The following is a 25789-nucleotide window of genomic DNA, read 5'->3' on the forward strand; positions in this document are numbered from 1 at the left end:
AAATTGAACATTTAATTTTCTTAGGGTTCAAAGATTAAGAGATATATCAAAACCAATTTCAAAGTAGACCCAGGCATGTTTGAAAGTAGATTGAAAAAGTAGATGAAGATTACAGTAATTTGAAAATAGATTGAAACCAATTTCAAAGTACATTTAAAAACAAATTTGAAAGTAGATTAAAAAACAGTTTATTAGTCATGGCATCATGTAAATCTTGCACAGCGCATTAACCTTTGTATAACAAATGTTGGAAATTATTGAATTTGTTATTTGTTAACTTTCAAATTGGAAAAAAAAGTTGACATTTTCATTTTTTGAAAATATGAATTTTTTTCTGTCCAGACTTTTGATTGGTTGATTGATTTAGCTTTTTATTTTTACCATGCAGTACAAAATAAGCCAAAGAAATGAAAATATATAAATATCCCAAACTGAAACCAGCAAAAAATGACAAGTACACTTACTATTTTTTTTATTAATTGGCTGAATCTTTATTGCATTGGAAGTTGAGAAAACAAATAATTTAAAGTGAAAGAGCCATGCATTGTAATTCAGTGCAAATACTGGCTTTGAAGCCTTTTTTTAAAAGAAAGACACAAATACTAAAAACACAAAAATAAGATAATTATACAGATGACAAAAAAAACAAATACTGTTAAAAGTCTGCACCTGTCAGACACTTGCTGTATAAATTATTCAAACAACCTGGAATTGGACCCATATACGGTCGGTCTTAAATGATTGGCCTTCAACGTTGGCTGTTATTATTCCATAATTTCACATATGATCACATCAAGGGCTGTGCTGTTTACATGCGTTAAAGGCCAATAAATACAATGTTGTGTCGCACCAGCGATGGCCGGCCTATGAATAACCCAGGAAGTCATCAGGCACCGCACGTAAACACTGATTTACGCTCTCCCTGATTCTAAATGTGTTCCGATCCCATCCCGACCGAGCGAGCGCTTCAAGAATCGGAACACTTCAGCAGGTCGTATTTGATGTAGCCCACGCGGTCCACCTGCTTGCGGGACGTCATGCGCCAGTAGAAGCGGTCCCAGTAAAAGTAGATGTGACCTACAAAGCAGACAGACATGATTCAACTCAAACAATCTTCAGTAAAACTAGTTTAAACAGGGTTAAAACTAGCTTGAAAGCAGACAAAAATGCAAGTAGGTTAAAAGTAGTTTGAGAGTAGATTTAAACTAGTTGTCATTTGAAAATAGACTAATACCAGTTTCAGAGTGGATTGGCATCATTTTCTCATTTCAACAAATCTTTACCAAGTGTAATTCTTTTACTGCACTGGCAGATAATTTTACTTGTTTCTATTCCGAATCCCTTCGAAACAGGTATATACAGTGGACCACAACATACAGTACTCTGCCACTGACGCCAATCAACACTTTTAAGTGACGATGGCATTTACCTTTGAACTGGAAGACATCGTGAGGCTCGCTGGGCACTCCGCCAAAGACAGTGTGTGTGTATCGTGGGTAGCCGCTTTCAACCATTTGGGTTTTCACATCAAGCCTGTATTGACACACATCATCATCATAATGAGAATTATAAAACATTAAAGTTGGGTCAACTCAATGACTCTATGTGTGTTTGTATGAATTTCAACTCACCTCCAGTATTCCTCCCCACTGAATAGCAACACCTTGGATTTTCCCCTCGGCAGCGCTCCCGCTACCGTCGTCACGCTGGCTGGGAGGCCGAGCTTGTCAATGCTGCGGGGGCCCAGAACGCTCTGTCCAGTATACACCCAGAACTGCCGCCCTAGAAAGACCGTGAATTGTTTAAGGGGACATACAATATTATATGATCTGATTTCACTGAATCGGTCCGAAAATGATTTTTGTTCATCGATCTAAGTCGCGAACTTATAGTCACAGGAAGAACAATTCCATGCTCTTCCACAAGATAGCAGAAGGTACAATCACCTGTGTATCCAGCTGTTGCCATTCACACAACAGAATAATAGCTTCGTGTTCAACTAAACAGGCCCGGATTTCACACTGAGTAAGTCAGTTGTGAGTACATTGAGACGAGAACATTATTTTAGTATTGTGAAATTATTTTTTGGGTGATATGCCAGTGGTGGCTGCTCAATTGAGGGCGCTAGGGCGCCACACCACCACGCACTGTGGTGACAACATTACTTTCTTTGAAGACAAAGAATTTAAACAAGAATATTGAGGGTAAAATAAAAATATTTCATAATAATAATAATATATATATATAATTTTAGATGAGCAGGAGGAATAGTATAATCAATGATGAATACAGTTGTTTTGACTGTGTGTTGTCTGTGTTATAATTTAAACTATATACTAAAAACGTATTGTAATGACATATTTAAATGGAATGAAAAAAGAATTAGCCATTTTTGTCACACTTTCTCCTTCAATTCAATGCACATTGTGCTCCTCTTTCTGGTGTATGCGCCTTGGCCACCTGGGGGCAGTATAAGACAGAGAGATGGCTATGCAGTTACAGCTCAATAAATTAGAAGAGTGTCAAAAGCTTAATTTATTGAGGTAGTGCAATTCAAAACGTGAAACTCACACTCTAGAGATGCAATGCACACACTCAGAGTGAAATAAATAAATATAAATATATATGTATAATTTAGATGATTATTACTTACGGCAAACGAAAACCCAAAATTCACCATCTCGAGAAACTAGAATTTCATGTAATAAACAAACAAGAAAAAATGAAAATGATTTTCAATCTAGAAATTAGGCAGGAATTTGCACTCTGAAAAGCATTTTCCCATGTGTTTAATTAATCTATATAATGTGTGAGGGCTAAAATAAATGGACTTTTCTACCATACTCTAATTTAATGAGATGTATAGGGTAAATGTACTGTATACGGAGAGAGTCTCAGCTCCTCAGATAGTACAGCAATAATATTTGTTGTTCTTCACATAGGATAAAGAATATATGCCTGTGATTACTGTTATGTTGTCCATGTGCTGCCTTGTTCATGTTCAAATATCAGTTGCTTAAAGGGTCATAACACCGCCACATAGATGCTAATTGTTAGCCCATCCCTGTAGTGTTTTCCATTATGTGTTACCATTAAGCCAGCGGAGGCTATGTGGTTGTTTTAAATAAACAGCAACTTCAACTGGGAGTGGCAATTCTATCTGCTAAGCTGCTGCTTGTTGTGAAGTGACTTCACAATCACTGCCACCATACAGCACTGGTATCGCAAATTTGAGCTCACAAGTCAAAGCTAAGAGTGGCCAAAGGACAGCTTGTAGCATGAAAAACTCCTAATTTGGCTCTCATATCACATTATCTATGAATGAATGAAGTGCTGCGCGCACCAGTGACAATACAAATGATGCTTTTAGTTTGTCTTCATCGGGGCTCGCTAGACTCTGCGCTGCTTCACAACCGTAACTAGCCACTTGCCTACTTGCAGTGCCCTAGCTCTGCTCCAGGTTTTTATGGTAAGGAAGGCCATATTTGTGTGCACGTACAATATATGAAGCTTACGTACCAGAGAAGAAATACAGTTTCCCGGTGAGAAGGTCTTCAAAGGCAGCATCAATGATTGTTGGCAGTGCTGGCCAACGCTCAGAAACTCGAAATGGACCTTTGAGCTCACCACTATCATCTCTGCTGGATTTCATCCAGTAATATCTAATGAGAAAAAAAACATGACGACATTTGTATATCTGAGTGACTATGAAGTATGTCACCAGGTTGTTTTACTTACCCATCACTGAAGAAATATAAATTGTTTTTAATGACTGTAATGGTGTCAAATTTGTTCACTTTGCAAACGTCTTTGGTTGTTGGATCCACAGGTGTTGGGGTGGTGGTAGTTGGCACAGGTACAACCGGGGTGGTGGTGGTAGGGGTGTCAGGTCTAGGGGGTGTAGGAGCTGGGCCTTCTCTGCGTCCTGAACACAATAGCACATATTTTATTTTATAACAATACTACAACATTTTGAATGATAAAAGTACTTGGATCTTAGTATCTGTTGCCTTACCGTAGAGATACTGAATGCCTGCAATGTCATCTTTGTGCAGGGAGAAGTTCTCCATGTAAACATACATAGGGTACATGAGCGCCTGTCGAATGTTGGAGTGATCCAGGCCGAGCGCGTGTCCGAACTCATGGGCAGCCACCAAGAACAGGCTGTAACCTGCATGGTTTGTGAATAAACAGGTAAATAAAAAGTTGAAAGAGTTTTTAAACGTGTTGCATACAAATGGTTGTGTATCAGGTGTGCCTGCCCAACCGTCATGCATGAAATTAAACAACCAAGTCATTTTTTTGTCAGCAGACTATTTCCCCAAAAGAGGCTGTAGGCAAATCACATGTGACATATCTCTGCCCCAATTAGGGAAAGCACAAGTGATGCTTTTCCCTGGTCTTTATTGGGGCTCACTTTTCTCTTCAGACTCTAAGCTTCTCCATAACACGTCTCCCCTAGCCTAGTCCCAACGCCCTACTTTTTCCAAGTTCATGATCTTGGGGCGGGTGTATTTGTGTTCAGCGATGTGTCAGCTGCATGCGCCACATGAACTGATCCACTACACTAATGGGCAACAAAGTGTAATTGGGCAGCTTGGTGATTGGAGATAAGCTGAAAACGGACTATCCATCCATTTTCTTAACCGCTCATCAACACTAGGGTCACGGGCTGCTGGAGCCTCTCCCAGCTATCTTTTGGTGGGAGGCTGGGTACACCCTGCAACAGTTGCCAGCCAATTGCAGGGCACATATAAACAAACAACCAGTCGCACTCGCATCCACACCTAAGGGCAATTTAGAGTCTTCAATCAACCTAGCACTCATGTTTTTGGGATGTGGGAGGAAACCGGAGTGCGCGGAGAAAACCCACCCAGCCACGGGGAGAACGTGCAAATTCCACACAGGCGGGGCCGGGATTTGAACCCCAGTCCCCAGAACTGTGAGGCAGGCGTGCTAACCAGTCGTCCACCTCCCGGCGAAAACGGACTATCTCACCCCGAAAAAAGTGCCTGTAAACAAATTGCGGTGTGATGAAGTGCGGCCTCCACCAGCAAAAATACAGTACCAGTGATGCTTTAAGGCTGCCTCGGTTGTCTAGCCCAGTGGTTCTCAAACCTTTTACATCAAATCCCACTTCAAAAAATACTTGGCTCTCCAAATACCACCATAATGATCAACATTGGAAGACAGTAGTGTAGTAGGCCCATCAAAAACAAGGTTTTATTCCTAAAAGGTATATTTATTAATATTGTAAGCCATTGTAAAATTATTCACTGAAAATTAATACTTTGCAAATATGGGAAAATAAAACTGAACTTAAATAATGCTTCAATTAAAATTCATTATATATAAACGCTAAATAAAAACTGTACCTAAATAAATGTTGGAAAAAAACAGCTCTAAACAATTAAATACAAATGTACTTTAAAGTTAAATAAAAATTAACTATACTTAACAAATGTGCCGTGCTGGATTAAAACAATTGTTCAAGTCAGTGTATAACTATGCAACCGTGTCAACATTTAATACAGTAATTATTTCATGTACCACTAGAGGGAGCCCGCGTACCACAGTTAGGGAGAACGGGGGGGGGGGGGGGGGGGGTTGAGATTAGCAGTGTCTGATTTGCATGAGACAGAACTGCCCCTGAAACTAAGTGATTTTAACTGGTATGCTGTAATTCTTTGTTGATTTTGAGCGGAGATTCGAACCCCAAATTTTAGAGACGAGCTACCATGATTCCACCGTGCCACCCTGGGTACATGTTTGAAATTGTGAAAAAAAAATGCATCTTGAGTTTCTCACCTTGATCGCGACAGAAGCCCCATTTTTTGTCACTGTCGAAGCTGGCGGTGGTGGCACACCACAGCCTGCCGTCGCCGCGGCCCTCGCTGGTGCATGCGTCGTACTCTCTGCCCAGGAAGGTGAACGGGAAGTGGCACGGCTCTCCCTCTGAGTTCCCACCGGATACGGCAGTGTCTTCTCGTTTGGAGACACACAAACAACAGTAACAAGCAGGGTTTGAGACACGGCCTTAAAATGCATTTTTCACTAAAAATCTGATATCAATCAATTTTGCTAAAAAGAAAACACAAATGGACTGACAGAAAACACAAAAGGAGTCCTGTTTCATAGCATTTGCCGACACGCACCTTGACTGGGACAAAATCCGTATTTCTTGTCCTGGTCAAAGTTTTCTGTGGTGGCACACCAGCGGTACCGGTCTTCGCGGCCCTCCGTTGTACAGCTGCTGTACTCCTTCCCTTGGAAGACGAATGGGAAGATGCAGGGGGCGGCGTCGGCATTCCCTCCAAAAGTGTACAGAACTGTCGTTTTGGGAGGAAGGAAGTGGATTACACTCTTTTAGATAATTTTACAGCATATTCCCTTAACTATTAATTTATATCAGGGGTGATTCTAGGATCAAACATTTTGGCGTGCTGAGCTCCTTGTATTTTTGTTAGATTGTTACATTTCAACCAAGTGCAAAATAGTTTTAGACTTTTCAAGGTTATTTAAAAGAATATACAATTTAAAAAATCTTTTCATGTCTCAAATTTGAGGGGTGTTGGGATTAATTTTGTTTTTTTCAGCACCCCCCAAAATGGGCTGCAAACGCCCCTATTAATATGAATTATATGTAATAACTCGACATTGATCTAGCTATCAGCTTTTCAGACTCACGTTCACTCGGACAGAAGCCGTATTTTTTGTCTCTGCCGAAATCAGCGGTGGTGGAGCACCACGGGAGGTTGTCCGTGCGGCCGTCGGTAGTGCACGTCGTGTAGGATTTGCCCTCAAAAGTGAACGGGAAATGGCAAATGGCCCCATCGGCGTTCCCATAACGAGTCTTCACCACTTTTTGGAGACAGGAGTGTGTGCAATTTATCCAAGTGAGGAGCAGAGTGAGGCCAACACAGTACAAGGGAAAGCGTCAACTACCTGCTCCTTTTCCCAGCGTCCAGTTTTCATCGTCATCGAAGTGGGCGTCTCCCTGGATTCCCTTGCCCGGGGGGTATGCGTGTGCCAGGAGGCCATCCTTACCGTCAAACGGGTATGGGTCGCCGTGGTCTGGAACGTAACATTAAGCACCGATTAACATTACATCGTTGGTGTGCCAAAAATGTTCACTGGTTAATGAAACCATCAAAAATGACACATTTCTGCCTCCCTTGTAGCACCAGTCCATTGTTGGTTTATATATGATCTGACATTGACTGGCAACCAATCTGTTTTTCATCGATACTAGGGCGGCTGTAGCTCAGTTGGAAGTGTGGTCAAAGGGTTTGCAGTTCGAATCCTGGCTCTGACTGTCCACTGTTGAAGTGTCCTTGGGCAAGACACTGAACCCTAAATTGCCTCCAGTTTGGCATTGTAAATGAGACACTGTTCTCAATTGCCTTACATGGTTTAACAAAGGAAAGTACTTAATTCAATTAGTCAATGTGTTCTGACATTGACTGAAAACCAGTCCATTGTTTGTCTATATGTGCCCTGATATTGACTGGTGGTATTATAGAACTCTTGATAATGTAAATGCCAATGGGCAAGAATGGGCCAAGTTAAAAAACAACAACCATATGTGGCCAGCAGACCATACTATGCCACCCGCTGATGATTGTAATTTGCTGTTAAAGGTCCCGTATTTCGGCTATTTAGATGTCCACAGAGGGACTCTCTAACATGGACTTAGTAATAAAAGTGTCAATTTCCTTTAAAAAAAACCCACCTAGGTTTTGTCATACAAGTGTCTAGAAAAGGCCCATCTAACAGGTACCTCTGTTTGACCCAGTTTTGCATCTGCTTTGTCCATATAAGGCAACAAAGGACCCCTTTTCTCTGATCGGTTGCCTCCGTGTAGAAGACCCACTTGTGAGAGCACACGATTTTGTTATGTTGACAGCGCTGACTCGGGAGCGGAGAGGTAAGCGGAGATCTTCACTAGTGACGTAGATAAGCTTGAGAAATTTGAATGACCTGATTTCAAGCCTGTCGGTAGAAACTGGAACTCAGGAGGAATGCATGGACGATTTTAAGTGATATTTCTCATGTTTACTGAGGCACCATAGAGCCAGTATTACATCCCAAATACTACAAAAAGTTGGTTTGGCAAAATATGTCCCCTTTAACATAAGCCCAACAGCCCCCAAAGATTAAGTCAGTGACACCCTGCGACACATACCGCCTTTTCCAAACGACACCATGATATCCGCCGTCCCTTCAAATAGGCGAGTGAACGTTAGTGGGGTGACATCACTCCAAACCTTGAAAGCTCTGGCAAATGCGTCATCTGTCAGGATGATATCCAAGTCTGGAGAGTAGTTCAAGATCCTGTGAAGGGACCGAGTACAACATTTCTCTTGATGGATTCAACAAAAGGTTTTTTAATATACAGTGTTGGGAAGATTACTTCCAGTTATTGGAAATGTAGTTGGTGACAAGTACAAGATACTCTGTTGAAAATGTAATAACTAATGTCACTAATGTACACGATTTAGACAATAGCGCTTCATAATATTGTTCCACAACAAGGTGCAAAAATACAAAGATAAAACTGTTCAGAAGCCAATGTTGTTTTATGTGTTAAAAAATGTAACTGCAAGCATAACCTTTTCAAAATCTCAGACAAACGGATAGATTGCATCACAAAGGGCAGCTTCAAGGTCATTCATTCATTCATTTTCGTACCACTTATCCTCACAAGGGTTGCGGGCGTGCTGGAGTCTATCCCAGCTATCTTCGGGCGGGAGGCGGGGTACACCCTGAACTGGTCGCCAGCCAATCGCAGGGCGTATATACTGTAAACGAACAACCATTCACACTCACGTTCACACCTATGGGCAATTTAGGGTCTTCAATCACCCTACCACACATGTTTTTGGGATGTGGGAGGAAACCGGAGTACCCGGAAAAAAACCCACGCAGGCACAGGGAGAACATTCAAACTCCACACAGGTGGAGCCGGGATTTGAACCCAGTCCTAAGAACTGTGAGGCAGATGTACTAACCAGTCGCCCACTGTGCTGCCCGCTTCAAGGTCATATTTGGAAAAATAGGTCATGCTTAAGACACAGTAGAATGGCGCATAGAGAGAGCCAATCACAAGCATTGGCTTTAGAAGGAGGAAGTCATATGAAAATAACTCAGGGGTTTTGCAAGATATTTTTCAAATGTAACTAATATTATATTCATTGGACCCCCCACAAAAACAACAACTTTAATTGAATTACACATTTTCTCCCAATATTGTAACGATAATAATTACGTAAATTCTGTCATTAAATTACGTACCATTGTTACATGTTTGTTACTTCCTAACAATGTTAATATATGTATAATTTAGATCAGAAAAAAAAACCATTTCAGAGTGGCACTGGATGGCTTACAGCTGTGGTTTTCAAATTGTTTTAGTAGTAGACCTCAAAAATACTTTGGGCTGAAATTGGAAATCACAAAATCAGACCAAAATCCCCGTTCTCTCGACTCACCTGTAAGTGACGTCATTGTGGTCCCATTTGACGTCTCCGTCAAATGTTTTGTAGTTGGCCACGTCGGGAACGCCACAGCGCGGCTGCTTCATGGCCTCCAGGGTGGCCGAGTCCAGCTGACCCGTCTCTTCCAGGCCCATATGCTGCTGCATACGCTTCAAGGCATTGGAGGTGGACACGATTGACTGGAAGCTGCTGCGCTTCAGGTTCTCCATGTAGCCAAACCTGGTCAGATAATTCTGAGGAAGGAGGCCAGTGGTAAGAGAACATACAGTACTGTAGCTATGGCAACAGGTTAGGCTGTCACGGTCTGTGTTTTGGTTTGGGTTGTGTTTAGTTTTGTTCCATGTTTTCCTGTGTTCCATGTTTGTCGTGTGCTCATTTGGTTGTTGTGTCCACCTGTTCTCGGCTACCTTGCGTCGACCAATCAGCTCTCTCCAGCCACTCGTGTCTTGTCCAGGTGTTCCTCATCGTCTCGTCAATCTGTTTGTATTTAGTTCCCTGGTTTCTTTCTTGTGGTTGTCACATGTTTTTGCAGTATTCATTGTCAGGTGTCGTTGTCTTTGTCTGCGGTACGTCATAGTCGCCAGTTGTCACTCAGTTATTTCACCAGTCATGTCTTGTTTCTTGTTTTGGGTTTACTCAAGTGTTTCTTTGTTACTTTGCATTTAGATTTTGGAATCTGTTAATTTAGCATTTAGACATTTTCATGATCCTTGTTTTCCTTTGTTTGTGGAATTAAATATATTTTTTTTATATACTCCTGCACTACTGCGTTGCCTCCCTGCTTCCCTGCACTTGGGTCCTCCATGTTTTTGCCTTGCCTTCCTCACCTTCGACCAAGCCTCAAACGTGACAAGGCTAGGCTGCGGGATTCATCCATTTTAGCAATTAAGTCCAGTTTATTTGTCAGGACAATTTTCTTTTAATCCTTTAACAACCAACACAAAAAAAGTTAGCATTTTAGAATTCCTTCGGGCTGTTATAATAAAAATAATAATTTTAAATAAATGAATACATTGTATTATTCTGCTAAGAAAAAGACAACATGAGCACATCTGCCTTACAGTTCTGAGGACCCGGGTTCCAATCTGGCCTCACCTGTGTGGAGTTTGTGTTCTCCCCGTGCCTGGGTGGGTTTTCTCCAAGTACTCTGGTTTCCTCCCACATCCCAAAAACAAGCATGATAGTTTGATTGAAGACTCTAAATTTCCCGTAGTTGTGAATGTGAGTGTGAATGGTTGTTTGTTTATATGTGCCCTGCGATTGGCTGGCGACCAGTTCAGGGTGTACCCCGCCTCCCGCCCAAAGATAGCTGGGATAGGCTCCGGAACGCCCGTGACCCTAGTGAGGATAAGCGGCTCAGAAAATGAATGAATGAATGAATGCCATTTTTGTGAAAACATGGGAGATTTCATTTCAAGGCCAGATTGCTCAGCCCAAGTGCCAGGTGATTAGTTTCCATTTCTGCTTCCCTGCACAGCTTGACTGCTTTTGTGAAAACTCTTTATCAAAACAACATGCACCATCTGCTACTCACTTGTGCCAGCTCCATATCAGTCATATTTTTGATGATATCTCCTGGAAACGTGACATGGACCGACTTGAGGGGAAGGCTCCATCCGTCCCGCATGGTGCTGAAGCCCCAGAGCAGACACACGAGCAAAGCGCAGGATCGCATGGCGGAGCCCGTCGGTCTGTGTGGAAAAAATGTCAAATTGAAATGTGCAATCCGTCTAGCGTCCTCTTGTTGGCGTCTCGCCGCTCTTGTGTCCTTGTTTCGATTGGTGGGGCTTTTTATGCAACTTGACGTCTTAGTCACTTCACCTCATCCCCCGCCCTCCAGCAACCTCAACCCTCCCACTGCACACCCTTGACACATGCTATCAGTTCAATTGACTCCAGAGGGACTTTCCAAAATATTCACATCTGAATTCGCAACAACAATAACAACAGATGAGTATGGCATTTGTGACGATAGTGCATATAGTAGGTGGACCCTTATGGAAAAATAGTAGTGTGCATTTATTTCAGCAGTGTTGCTTTCAAGACTAACAATTATTTATTTTGATGCCTTGAATGACATCAGGACATTGGTGTGCAAAGTATGGTCCGCGGGTCATGTAAGTCTGTTACGTTTTTTTCAAAACCTGGCCCACTGAGAGTCCAGTCATATTTGTTGTATTCATTTTCAACAGAAATGGATAGTTGAAATGTGTTTATTGATTTTAAACTAATTTATCTTTTTAAATAATTAGTTAGTTGATATTGTATAAATAATACAATACAATTAGTAAAATAAAAGAAAAAAGAAAAGACACATTTTATAACAAAATAAATTAAATTCATCCATCCATCCATTTTCTGTACCAAGCGTGCTGAACCCTATCCCAGCTATCTTCAGGCAGGAGGAGGGGTACACCCTGAACTGATCGCCAGCCAATCGGAGGGCACATTTAAACAACCAACCATTTGCACTCACATTCACACCTACGGGCAATTTAGAGTCTTCACTTAACCTACCATGCATGTTTATTTCAGAGAAAACCCACGCAGGCATGGGGAGAACATGCAAACTCGACTCAGGCGGGGCCGGGATTTGAACCCCGGTCCTCAGAACTGTGAGGCAGACGCTCTAACCAGTCGCTCACTGTGCCGCAGGATGGATAAACAATGTGAATAAATTATTTTATTTAATATGAAAATAAACTGGCGGCACAGTGGACGACTGATTATCACATCTGCCTCACAGTTCTGAGGACCTGGGTTCAAATCCGGCCTTGCCTGTGTGGAGTTTGCATGTTCTCCCCCCGTGCTTGCATGGGTTTTCTCCTGGTACTCCCGTTTCCTCCCACATCCCAAAAACATGCATGATAGATTGAAGACTCTAAAATTGCCCGTAGGTGTGAATGTGAGGGCGAATGGTTTTGTTTGTTTCTATGTGCCCTGCAATTGGCTGGCAACCAGCCTCTTGCCCAGAGTCCGCTGGGATACGCTCCAGCACGCCAGCGACCCAAGTGAGGATAAGCGGTACAGAAAATGGATGGATGGATGAATTCAATTTATTTTGTTTTAAAATGTTTCTTTTCTTTTTTCTTTTATTTGACTGATTTGATATTATCATTTATAAGCGGAGGATAAGCGGTATCGAAAATGAATGACTGAAAATAAACTATTTTAGGTTTTTACTTTGCATTTTACTTTATATACATTTTAAAAATGTTGTCTGTTTACCTCATCTGCAAATGAACAGGCCCCGCTGCTCATTTTAAACATCAAATGTTGCCCTTGAGCATGAAAGTCTGCCCACCTCTCTGCTGTACGCACACTTTAGTGTTACAGAACCCTTTTTTTCGTGTCTTATTGCTAGAGGACACACATCACGCTGCATCATGCTTAATTTTTTAATTATACTTCACTTTTTTCATAAATAGAAAATAATTTAGATTTTAAAGATGCAATTTAAAATTAGGACAAACAAAAAATCAGATGATAAAATATTCCCTAAAAACACTTTAGGTTGGTCTGTTTTCATGAGCTAATGTTTTGTTTTTCTTAGTCTCTCACATATCGCATGTAATACTCCTTCCTCTTTCTTTGTAATTCGTTCGTAATGATAAGCTTCATCATGACATTGCTGCAACATGTCCCCTTACTCCATCAGCAAAATGATACAAGTCGCCACAATATACTTGCCTCATGTGGTCAAGCTGATTGAGAAGACATTTTGGAATATGTCTACACTCTTTCTACACAATGTGGCAGCATGGTGTGCATGTCTACCTCACACACAATAGGTTCTGGGTTTGGACCTGGGCTCAGGGCCTCCTGTGTGTGCGGTTTACATGTTCTGCCGTGCTTGGTTGGGTTTTGACTCTCACAATCCAAAAACAATGTTGGCATGATAGCTTCAATGAAGATGAAGAAATTGTTAATTTGTGCCCTGATCGTGAGTGGCGACCAGCGCATTGTTTGTATGTTCCCTGACATTGACGAGTCCATGCACCCCTGTTTTCACAGTCAAACTGTTATTGTGTTCATGTCTAAGCGTGTGTAGAAAAGTATGACTCTCCATAGCTGCATGAGGAGATTTTCTCATTGAGTGCACTGCTGACGTGGTTGATCTCTCCATCTGCCCGTCGTTCTGCCGTGCTGCGCCGACATCAACGCATTGAGATCAATACCGTTTGTAACTGGAGAACTGAATGCTGAAGATCTCACACAGAACTCAAATGCTGTACATTCAATCATTCATCTTCCGTTCCACTTATCCTCACAAGGGTCGCGGGCGTGCTGGAGCCTATCCCAGCTATCTTCGGGCGAGAGGCGGGGTACACCCTGAACTGGTCGCCAGCCAATCGCAGGGCACGTAGAAACAAACAACCATTTGCACTCACCTTCAAACCTACGGGCAATTTAGAGTCTTCAATCAAACTACCACGCATGTTTTTGGGATGTGGGAGGAAACCGGAGTGCCCGGAAAAAAACCCACGCAGGCACGGGGAGAACATGCAAACTCCACACGGGCGGGGCCGGGATTTGAAACCCGGTCCTCAGAACTGTGAGACAGACGCTCTGACCAGTCGTCCACCGTACCGCTTCAAATACTGAACAATTAATTGAAATGTAGTAAATGTAAACTGTGGGGGGAGTACTGAACCATCACTATCACTGACTTTTCAGTGATTCTTTTTTGTGTTAGTTTTTTTTTTTTATGTATATAAGGAGAAGCAGAGAGAGTTTAAATGTGTTTGAAGCATGTGAGAGGAGTATATAAATATATATATATATAAATGTTTTGTATATGGTCTATCTATATTGTGGATTTCCACCTAGAAAAACAGGGGTTTAATGTATGAATGCAATGTATAATGAAAATTGCTACAATGCTCAAATGCTAAGAGTCGGTATGCTAACATATAGCACAATAGCAACCTTTGAGTAATGAAAGCGCTATGGCTAATCGATAACGGTTTTACATCTTGCCCTGTAGTCAAGTACTAGTTCTAACGAGAATTGGTAAAATGCTAACAGTTGGTATGTTATCATATAAAAAAATAGCAACCTGATTTGAGAAAGTGCTAAGGCACATTGATGACAAAGTTACATCTTTCGCTCTATTCTAACATGCTAACAGTTTGGTGCAGAGGTGGTTTCTGGTATGGGCGATATGGGCAGCTGCCCAGGGTGGCAATTCTATATTCGGATATGTATCCGATGCGAGTGCAGTCTGGGCCCTCAGGTCACGTTCATCCAACCTATACGTCATCAAAAGGCGACAAACGTCACAATTATTCTAGGAAACAGATGCACATAAAAAGCAATAGCGAAGAAAGGAACCGGAAATGGTCAGTGGTGCAAAGAAGATGCTTTAGAACTGATGAATGGAAGAAAATGTTGTCCCCTGTTCAGCAAACGTCTTGAAATGGTCACAAATGTGTCAGGACTGAGACCTACATGAGAAGCCGCATTTACTTCTGTAAACACACTGCGGAACGTGACGTTGTGTTTTGGGTGCATGCATGTCTCGCCACAGACGCATTCCGTCCACATTAGAAGTCGCATTTACATAATTTTACTGTCGAAAAAGATCGAATTCAACAACAAATCTGAATTGGGTATCATACCTTGCAGTGTGAACGTAGCCTAAGGTATTTTGTTTAAGGTTTTACATGTTACCCTGTGTTGAAGCTATAGTTCTAATGAGAATTATTAAAATGCTAATAGTTGGTATATTCTTCTTCTTATTATTATTATTATTATTATTATTATTATATTGAGAAAGTGTTAAGGCACATTGATGATGGTTCTACATCCAGTATTCAGGAAGTGTACTTTAGTGCATACCTTTCAGCAAGATTTTGTTGGCACTCCAAATTGTTCTGTAATATCAAGTTGCTATACTTGTGACCTTATATGGAAAGAATTAAGAGCAAGTGTACCTGCAATGTCCTGTGAGAGAGGAGTGTTGTGGATGTAGTTGGATGCGTGAGATACTGCATCCTTCCTTATATTTCAATTTCCTGATGTGGTTGATGCATCACTCATTTTGACACATGGCATGCAGCGTCATTCATCAGCCTGTTACGATTGTTTGCACATCTGAGAAATGTCGTCATCTTTACTTGCGGTATACTTCTCCATCGTGATAGCTCCCCTGGAACAACACCATTGCGATGATGAAATATTTTTCTTGTGATTTGCTTGCATTTAATGTGCAGTTAAGTACAGATTGATTCATTCCCGATTCAAAGTTTGAGTTGAAGTGATGCTTTTATTTGTTGTGCCTGGCTCAAAATGACAAGGAAGTTGCATAACACCCTAAGAAAGCATTTACACCGGTTTGTTTTTTTTACAGTTGGAAAATAATTTTGTGTACACCTAACAATTTTGAGGAAACACAATAAAATGTCTCACCATTTTAAAAGGGACATCTGTCTGTATGTCTTTCCGTCCAATCACAGGGCAAAAACAGACAAACAAATGACTGGTCACCAGTCAATGTCAGGACACACAGAGGAACAATGGACTGTCTGCCAGCCAATGGTCGCCAGTCAGGGTAGTAGATATCATCAGCCTTATAGGAAAAATGCCCAAATCGTTTTTATTTTACGAAATCAATTAAAAAAAAAATACCAATGTGCTTGCTAATAGTTGTATTTTTTTCTTTACAGTATGTCTGTGTAGATTTTGAGTCATCAATCTGCATAGGTCTAATCAAGGCAACTTTATGCTTGTTTGTTGAATTTTGTTGTGTTTTTTCTTGTTTTCAGAAAATATTTAAAAATAACTTTATATTATTAGGCTAACAGTAATCGACTGTTTGCTGGTCATTGGCATGGCACATATTTACAAACAAATAACTGGTCATCATGTCGCGTCAGCGTGGTACCTATAGACAAACAATGGAGTGGTCAAAATAGAGTCTTCAATAAACTTAACTCACATATTTTGTGACTTTGTGAAGAAACCAGAATACGTGGAGAAAACCTACGCAAGCAATGGGACAACATGCAAACTCCACATAGGAAGGCCTCGTTTCAAGACAGTTTGACTGTTTGAGTTTGGATGTGGCTCTGTGCAACGTCCACGCAAGGCAGGCCTGCTTTAAAAACATCAGCCTCTAATTTGATGCGGCGTCAAAGCCAACAAAGTCATCTGGATTTTGACTTTTTAGCTCCCCAAAACACGTCTGGAACCTTGAAAAAGATGTTTTTTTTTCCGAGGCATTCTTCACAAAATTGGCTTCAGTCATAACACACACACACACACACACACACACACACACGCACACGCACACACTAGTAGGCAGCCAACAACATAATGTCATAACAGAGCTGGATAGTATCATGGCAGAGGGGTAAGTTCCTCAAAATGCTTGTGGTCAGAATCCATGTGATGAAATTACACTGTGAAATAGGGCTGGGTGATATGACCTTAAAGGGGAACTAAACCCCCACATTTTTAAAACAAGAATATATTTTATGTGCCAGCACTAGTCAAAACACAGTACTGTGATGAATATTGTGCTTGTGGAATAAGAATCAAACAGGATAATTAATGTTTGGCGAATTCGTCATCAGCGTGACGTGTCGTGATGATGAAGCACCACCATTGGAGCGGCCTACCACCATGGTATAAAATTGAACTTTATCAGTTGACAGATTTCAGACAATGATGGATTTTGCATTATACTATTGGTCTGTCCACATGTCGTCCGTTATTTCTTGTGCATTATTAACCAATTCAAAGCGGCAAAAACAGCTTGAGAACAAATCTATTACCAATTATGAGCCCGTGTCTGAGATGTGATGCAAAACTCTGGCTCTTCCCTTACTCTGCTGTCAGGCAGTGTGCCTCACGATTGGAAGTCTGGATTTTTTTTGTTTTTTGTTTTGACAATAACTGGTTAAAGTAGATAGATCGGATACATTTGAGTAAGTCTGTTTCGTTAAAAAATGGATCGTTGTAACGCTTAAGTAGGTGTTGTAACTCTGTCAGCCTCAAAGGAAATGCACAGATACATGTTCACCTTTTAAACTTCTCATTATTTTCTTGAATACATCACACATGGCTCTAAGACCTGTGAAAATGAGTCGTCCGGCTGTTGCGAGTCAACCAGGCATTCGCCGCGCAAGCCACTCAGCCGGAGCGAGCAGCTGCCTGTTAATGGGGTCAAGCTGGTGCCGTATTGTACAATTTTAATCAATGACAGTGTAATAGAATAGTGATGTTTTTTTAGCGTATTAAATTTGCGGTTGAACATGATTTCGGGGCGGTGTTGTGTTGATGTCGGTTTGCAACAGTACCTATCTGATGACAATATAAAGTAGGATACTAACTTGATATGCAAGAACAGCGAGCGGCTATTGCGAGCCAGCTGTGATTCCGCCCGACAGAGATGATATGTAACTTGCTGCTGCTGAATATTTACTAACTCTGTATGGTTTTCTTAGTTAAATAATAAGATGAAACTGATGAATGCTAATCGCAAATTCATCAAATCTCCCAAATTGGCACTTCCGCGGGAGTAAGAAGACCTAAAAATGGCAGCTTCCATAAGCGAGCAGATGCAGTGTTTTAAATTTTTTTTTTCTTGAATAACTTCATAGATTTCAGTAAACAGCAGCTGATAAATAAATTTTGTACATGGAAAATAGAACAGTTTTGACATCCTGGATTTAGTCTGTCCCTGGCCATGGCACCAGCGTACAACACGGTGATGGAAGAGGTGAGGATAGCCATTTAGAACTGCACCAACATCGTGGTCAGAAGCTTGATTTCCCTCAGCTGCTTTAGGGAGAACAGCCTCTGCTGGGCGTTTTTGACGAGGGAGCCGAAAGTTGATGTCCCAGGTGATGGTGGTGCCCAGGAAGCGGAAGGAGTCCACGACAGAGATGGAGGAGTTTGTGAGGGTGAGGGGACACCGTAGGACTGTGAGTTTCTTCAAATCCACCATCATCTCCTTTGTCTTCTGGGTGTTAAGTTTCAGGTTGTTGCGGTTGCACCAGGACACCAGCCGGTCTACCTGCCTCTTGTAGGCTTACTCGTCGCCATCCGAGATAAGCCCGGTGAGAGTGGTGTTGTCCGCGAACTTGATCAGTTTTACAGATTGATGACAAAGAGAAGAGCCAGGGGGAAAGTATGCAGCCGTGAGATGGTCTACCCCAGCCGCACATGCTGCTTCCGGTCCATCAGGAAGTCTGTGATACACTTTCAGAGGGAGTCGGGCATGTTGAGGTAGGAGAACTTGTCCTGGGGTAGATGATGGAGTTGAAGGCAGAAATGAAGTCCACGAACAGAATCCCGGCGTAGGTTCCCGGGGAGTCCAGATGCTGCAGAATTGAGTGAAGGGCCAGCTTGACTGCGACCGGTCTACAGACCTGTTGGCACTGTAGACAAACTGCAGCGGGTCCAGGATGTGCATGAGGTGATTGGCTTGAGGTGGGGCAGGATCAGGCGCTCCAAAGACATTAGGGCATGCAATCACTGGCTTCTTGGAGACAAGGAAACTAGTGGAGGGCTTGAAACGGGTTGACACATGGTATCACTCCAGAGAGGTGTTGAAAATATCAGTGAAGAAGGAAGCCAGCTCATCCGCACAGTGTCTCAGAGTGTAGGGGGAGATATTGTTGGGTCCGGAGGCTTTGTTGGGGTTCAGCCGTCTGAACATTACGTGCACATCCTGCTCGTGGAGTTTCAGAGCGGAGGTGAAGACAATTGTGATGTCATTGGGGTTTATATCCGTTTTAAAATAAAGTCTCCAATTTATTTCACAAAAATCCGATTTCAGATTTTTATGTTTCCCCCCCCCCTCCCCTTATACAAAAAGCAAATGACAATGACAATGACCCCCCCACCCCCCAAACCCCCAGCTAAGATTTACTTTGTTTTACAGTATATACCTACTGCATTCTCACCACCAAAATTAATGGCAATTGTATTTGTCCTCACTTCTCTGTTCACACTTCAGTGTTAGAGTGAGTGTGACTTGTTCCATTGGTATACAAGTGTTCTGTTGTGTTTTCTATTAAGCACTAAAAAAGGCCAAAGTCACTTCCTGTCTACCAAAGCACTGCTGAGGTTCTTCCTTTTTAAAATCATGTTGAATTTGTGGTGGGACACAGTGACAACACGCACACACACACGCACGCACACACACACACACACACACACGCACACACATATGCACACACACACACACATGCACACACACACACACTAGTGTGACTGTGTTTGATGTGGAGCCAATATTAGCCCATTTGATATTTCACAACTGACTTTGTGTTGTGGGAAATGTTTCTTTTCATGTAACTTTGCGGTATATTGTGTCTTTACTTGGTACTATTGTACAATAAAAGACGTACAATGTATTTAACAACTATGCTTGTGTTTTGCCATTTGTTTTGATTTCATAATGACCATTTCTAAACCGGATGATAATTTCACAGATAAACATTTTGCCAATAAAGGAGAAATGGTATGCATTTTGTTCACAATTTAAAAGAGTTCCCAGTAGAGATGCACAATAACTGTTTTTTTCCCACCGTTAGAGATAACCGATATTTTTAGATTTTTTTATGGATTATATCAAGGGCCTTCAACAATTTCCAGGCCAACGACCCCCAAACCGATGGAAAGCTGGAGCAGGGAGCCTCTGCTTATGTATATTGTATATAATTGTATTTTGTATCAAACTGGTCATACAATAGAATTGCTTTTTATTCCATTAAAATATAATTAAAATTGGATAAGTATTATATTAATATCATATCATCATTTATTATCATATATCATATGTAATATAAGTATACAACTGCCTTTTTTATTGTCACTATACAATGAGATTGACATTTTTCTTTTTTTTTTATTGTGCAATCAATACTATAGCATTAGTTACTCAATTAACTTGAAGAATACACAGGTTCAAATATTCTATTTATTCTATTTATTTTTTGAACAATAAAAGAATGGGTGATCATGCATATTAATGTTTATTTAAAGATATTTGAATCTGTGCTTCCGCATGAGGCCAAGCCACCTCCGCTGCTCCTCTGTCGGCTTGAGATGCTCAGCGAGTCCGCTGCTTTGTAGGCCGCTGCGTCTTGCCGCGAGCGTCGCAGTTACGAACTCAAATTCGCTGGTTGGTCGTAATTTTCTGTAGGAAAACAGAACAAAGCGGTATTTACTGATGCGAGGCTGAAATCAGGATTTGTAGAATTCTAAGTTAAACAATAGCTCTAAACGAGTCACCGATGTTCAAAATAGCTGTCAATTAAAATGATGATCAATTATTTGTCGATTAATCGATTAATTGTGACAGCCTTACCCACTCCACCCCCTTGTGCAATACCAAGTACGGATTTTCAATGGCATTGTGACAAGCCAAGGGTTATTATTAACACAAGAGTTTGATGACGAAAGACAGCGCAGAAAAAAACTGGATTGGATTTTCTCTGGTGGAGGCAGCACTTCATAACCAAGCCGCTACACTTGTCACTTACTGTAGTGGATTCATGCATGCGGTGCATGTGGTGCAACATCGTCAAAAAAAGGTGGCGATCACCCCCAATGTTGACAACAACGCTGAACATTTGCATATGTTCTGCTTACCAGACGCTAACCTTGTTCACTAGCGCTAATCTTGCAGCCGACAAGTCAGTGCAACTCTGCGTACCTTTTGGCTTTGAGATGATAGTGCTTCTGTGTAGTCTGGTACTCCAGAGACAATTTGTATAAAAGCAATTCAAAGTTGATTTTATGTAACGATTGTCTCCTTTCAGATTCATCCGTTATTTACACGGCAGGTCTAGTGACCAATCCCAACATCTGTATTCTTACTAATGTAGTGATTTTGCTACATTTTTCTTGTTCTCAATTCAATTCTTTGTCTCTGTGATGATAGACACCTGTTTTTCTGTTTTACTGTAATAAAAGCTGCCATAAACATCACAAAACTCTCGCTCTCTCTCTCTGTCTCCCTCTCCCTCTCCCTCTTTCTCTCTCTCGCTTCCTGTAGCACCGAGAGCAACTCTGGTACCTGGTACTACATTCTATTGTTGTTCATTGTTCCTTTTCCCCTTTCACATGTAGAAAATGCCTCTGTGTTCCAGAAGTGCAGCCTATTCCCTCGCTCTGACACTTTACTACAATGTAAAGTAGTCCAACCACTGACAACAAAAGTGAGTGCACCCCGAAGTGAAAACGTCCAAATTAGCCATCGTCCCCCCCCCCCCAGTGTCATGTGACTGATTAGTGTTTTGTCTTAGGTGTGACATGCAAATCTAATTAATCTCGCTAAGCATCTGAAAAAAAAAAGTATTGCTGCTCGACTGGGAGGAAAAAGTGTGCGAACCCTTTGGAATTTCCGAAATTTCTGCAAAAATTGGTCATAAAATGTAGTCTAATTTTCATCTACAAGAATAAACCGTCTGCTTAAACTAATACCACAAAAAAAAACAATTATATGTTTTCATATTTTTATATAGCTTAACGTAAACATTCACAGGGCAGGGAGGGAAAAAGTAAGTGCACCCTTAGATTTAATAACTGGTTGACCCTCCAAAGGTCAACTGGAAGCAACAACCTCAACCAAAACATTTCCTGTAGTTGCAGATCAGACATGCAGAACTATCAGGGTACATTTTTGACCATTTCTCTTAACACAACTGTTACAGTTTAGCAAGGTTCTTAGGATGTCTGGTGTGAATTACACTCTTGAGGTCATGCCACAGCATCTCCATCTGCCCTTTTTACTCCCATAAAGATGGCCTAGGCTAGGGGTCAACAACCTTTAATACTCAAAGGGCCATTTTGAGTGAAAAAAAAAAAACCGGGAGCCCCCAAACCCTTTTGACATCTGAAGTGAGGATAACACTGCATTATGTTTTTTTTTGTTCTACCTGTATGTGTAAAAAACTAAAGCATTTATGAATTCAATGAACTGCTGGAAGACATTTTATTTCTCCATGTAACAAAAACGTTTTGAAGGCCTAAAAAAGACACTTGTTTGAAGCTTACATTCAAATAAATAGTCAATGTTTACTTGAGTCCTAATTTTTATAAAATGAAAACCAAACTTAAAATTATCCACCTGCAGCCAACCAAAAATTCAAACCAAAGATGCCATCTGCTTCTGTTCTGTCATAATTTTTTATCACGTGTGGAGCATGCAGTCAGCTATCAATTTGAATTATAAAGGACTATTTCAGTTAACAATGTAAAATATACATTTGTAAAAATAATAGCCAATTCAAAAAATATTTATTTTACTTGGTTAACGTGATTTTTGCTCCTGAACCTTAACGTACAGTCAACATATCGAGGCTGCAGACGCGACCTTTATCGTCACACATCATCTGTGAGGTGTGCGTGAGCGCTTTGTTTTGATTTTCCCTCCCTCACGGCAGGTGTTGCACATCGGCGCCTGTAATGCATATTTTGAGCGATGAAAAAATATTTTTCAACTTTTTATTCTAATGTTACAAGAGCACCGTAATCTTGAAATTCAGAATTACATGCGGAAAATGTAATTCAGGAATTCCAATTTCAATTAAATACATTATTCTATTTTAGAGCTACAACAAAAGGATGACAGAGCCACATGTGGTTTTGGAGCCATGGGTTGCAGACTTCTGGCGTAGGCGCGAAGATTACCAAAATCCTGAAACTGAGCTGCAGCATAGTGGCCACGATCATAAAGCAGTTGAACAGGACAAGTTCCACACAGAACTCTCACACAGAACTCTAACGCAACCCAATCGGTCGAGGCAGCCGTCCTGCTCCATATGGAAAGTGCCTTCAGATAACTTCTGTTGTAAAATGGCCGCAAATGAAATTGAAAAAAGGCCTTGAATTGAAGCAAATTATTGCCTGCACGCAAATGTGCATTTTAGTAATTTTCAAGTGACCCACGCCCAGTATCATTGTGTTGACATTCAGTGAACACCTCACAACTCACATGCACACACACGCCCAAAATGCACGTAAACAAAAAACACAGTCCACAAGTTGTCCCAATCCGAGCAAAACATGACCTTTTTTTTGTTTTGTTTACTCTGGTGAAGGTTTTTGTGTATAATCTGACTCACAAACACAAAAACAGCAATGAAAACATGACATTATTTTGGCCGAGGGTAAGCGGCCATAAAATGGGCATAAACCACATCAAAGTTAGTATCGCGCATACGGCCGCCTTTGTGTCATGAGTCATAAATCCTCCAGTTCGACAAGAATAAATCCGTGAGTGAGACGGTTGTCATCTGGCACCGTGGCAGCACACTCGTGACTCATCTTCCCCTGTTGTTAAACACGAGCGATCAAAACCGAAATGTACAATATTGCTTTTGAATCACCTGATGGTAGGAATACGAAACTTATGAGAGTGCATCAGGCCTTTTACATGGCCACATTAAGCATGGAAGCTTGCCCAGCTCCTGCCAAGGTACTTTACAAGGATAATGTAATGTTTAAACAGGATATGAGTGCTGAAATGTCTTTCGTCCCAAAAGAGTTCCTGGTGGAATTTCGGACGTGATTCTTGAGCGTCTCCAGAAGCTGCAAGCAAATTCTGGTGGCCATATCGAATTTTAAACAAACAAAAAAACTTAGGCTAAATGCATTCCTCTCATACCCATTTGTTGTAATAATTCATTCATTGTCATGGGGGTGTGTTCTGGTTGTTGTCTTGCCCCTGCCTCGTACACACCTGCTCCTGAGAGCATCTTCACCACCTGTGCCTCGTTCACCCTAATTACCCCTCGCATTTAACCCGGTGTCTCATTCTTCCAAGTCCCCAGTTCGTTGCACCTTGTCGTGGCGTTCCAGCATTCCTTCTTTCCACGTCACCGACTCACAGTAAGACTGGACCCTGTTCCGATTATCGACCTTGCCTTTTTGCCTCACGTTTATAGATACTGTTGCCTTTTCGGGTCGCCTACTTCTCTTTTTTTAAACTGTCCATTTGTAGTGGAGCCGTGCATGTTTGGGTCCCATCCGCTGTTCCGTTCATGACATTAATAAGAATTTGGAAAAAAATTACAATAAATTATAACTTTTTTTTTGTCTATAAACCCTCCGATTGGCTGGCGACCAGTTCAAGGTGTACCCCACCTCTCGCCCAAAGTCCAGCACACCCTCGAGACGATAAGCGGTACAGAGAATGGCTATTTATACAACTGTTTTAAAATGGGAAGCTACTTTTTAATCACCCTGCAGACAATTAATAATGTAAAAATGTTACTTAAAACATTGCCTGTACAGTTAATAAAGGCTTTATGATGGTGAAAGTTTGGGCTCAGGAATGAATTATTACAAACAGAATTGATCTTAGCAGGAAATTTTGTTTTGAAAGTGAACCATATTAAAGTTTGACCAGCGTCACGGAACAGATTGTGGTCCTACTTGGAGGTATCACTTTATTTCGAGAAAGTTGGGAAATTCCTCATTTCACACACAAAAACACCCACCATCTGCAACATTATACACACAGTTGAAAAGTGAGTGTACGGGTGTGTATGTGTGTGCATTTACTCAACACACTCAGCCAAAGCCTAGAGGCTTGGATTAGTTTGCTCTGCTTGGACGGAGCCCAGGAATCAAAGTGTGCTGTGAGCATAGACGGCCATTCATTGGCGTGATGTGAAGGGGCACTTTAAAGCGCACCACGGACTGGTCGCCAGCCAATTGCATGGCACATAAAGACAAACAATAGACTGTACTGTTTGACATTTTGGAAATTCTACAGTTATTTCCCACATACCATACAGTAAAAATACTTTAAAGTGATGATACAGTAATGAATTATAGTTGCCACTGCACCATGGGATTTTGATTGACATCACACAGAGTTACTATACTTTCATGAATGGATGTTAATTATTGTAAAACAAAATATGTAGGCACAAAAATACCATAACATGGTGTATATCAATTTGAAATTTCAAGCAGACTTGGACAAACTTAGCAAAGTACTATATCAATCATTTTATTATGAAATCACCATTTTACTGTGCCATTTCACAAAAAAAGTATTGTATTAGACAATTTTCTGTAATAACAATAAATTAGTGGAGACGCAGAATGCTCTGCTCAGTTTGAAAGCAGCAGAATTGTGAAGCTGTGTGTTTCCCAGCATGCATTGCGCCATACAAAGTTGAACTGTTGCCATGATAAAAGCATTAATCCTTAATGTTCATTGACAATAACGATTAACGTAAAACTGATTGTGTGTCTTTATGTTACCTGTAGTTTGTTGAATGTGTGTCTTATTTAACTCTTGCGTTACATTGACTGTATGT

At 41.2% G+C, this 25789-nt stretch overlaps 1 protein-coding gene across 1 annotated transcript; it reads right to left on the reverse strand.

Moving 5' to 3' along the window:
- Positions 1-434: 434 nt before the first annotated feature.
- Positions 435-11275, reverse strand: mmp9 (matrix metallopeptidase 9). The gene is made up of 13 exons (XM_061684939.1): positions 11032-11275; positions 9492-9730; positions 8186-8334; positions 6946-7074; positions 6688-6861; positions 6156-6329; positions 5809-5982; positions 4016-4171; positions 3739-3925; positions 3520-3662; positions 1632-1782; positions 1430-1533; positions 435-1077 (listed from the first exon to the last, which is right to left on the reverse strand). The coding sequence occupies exons 1-13, from the start codon at positions 11170-11172 to the stop codon at positions 968-970; spliced, it is 2031 nt and encodes a 676-aa protein (XP_061540923.1). The 5' UTR covers positions 11173-11275; the 3' UTR covers positions 435-967.
- Between the last annotated feature and the right edge of the window lie 14514 nt (positions 11276-25789).

The sequence above is a fragment of the Phycodurus eques genome, chromosome 1 (assembly GCF_024500275.1).
Source record: "Phycodurus eques isolate BA_2022a chromosome 1, UOR_Pequ_1.1, whole genome shotgun sequence".
Lineage (NCBI taxonomy): Eukaryota > Metazoa > Chordata > Actinopteri > Syngnathiformes > Syngnathidae > Phycodurus > Phycodurus eques.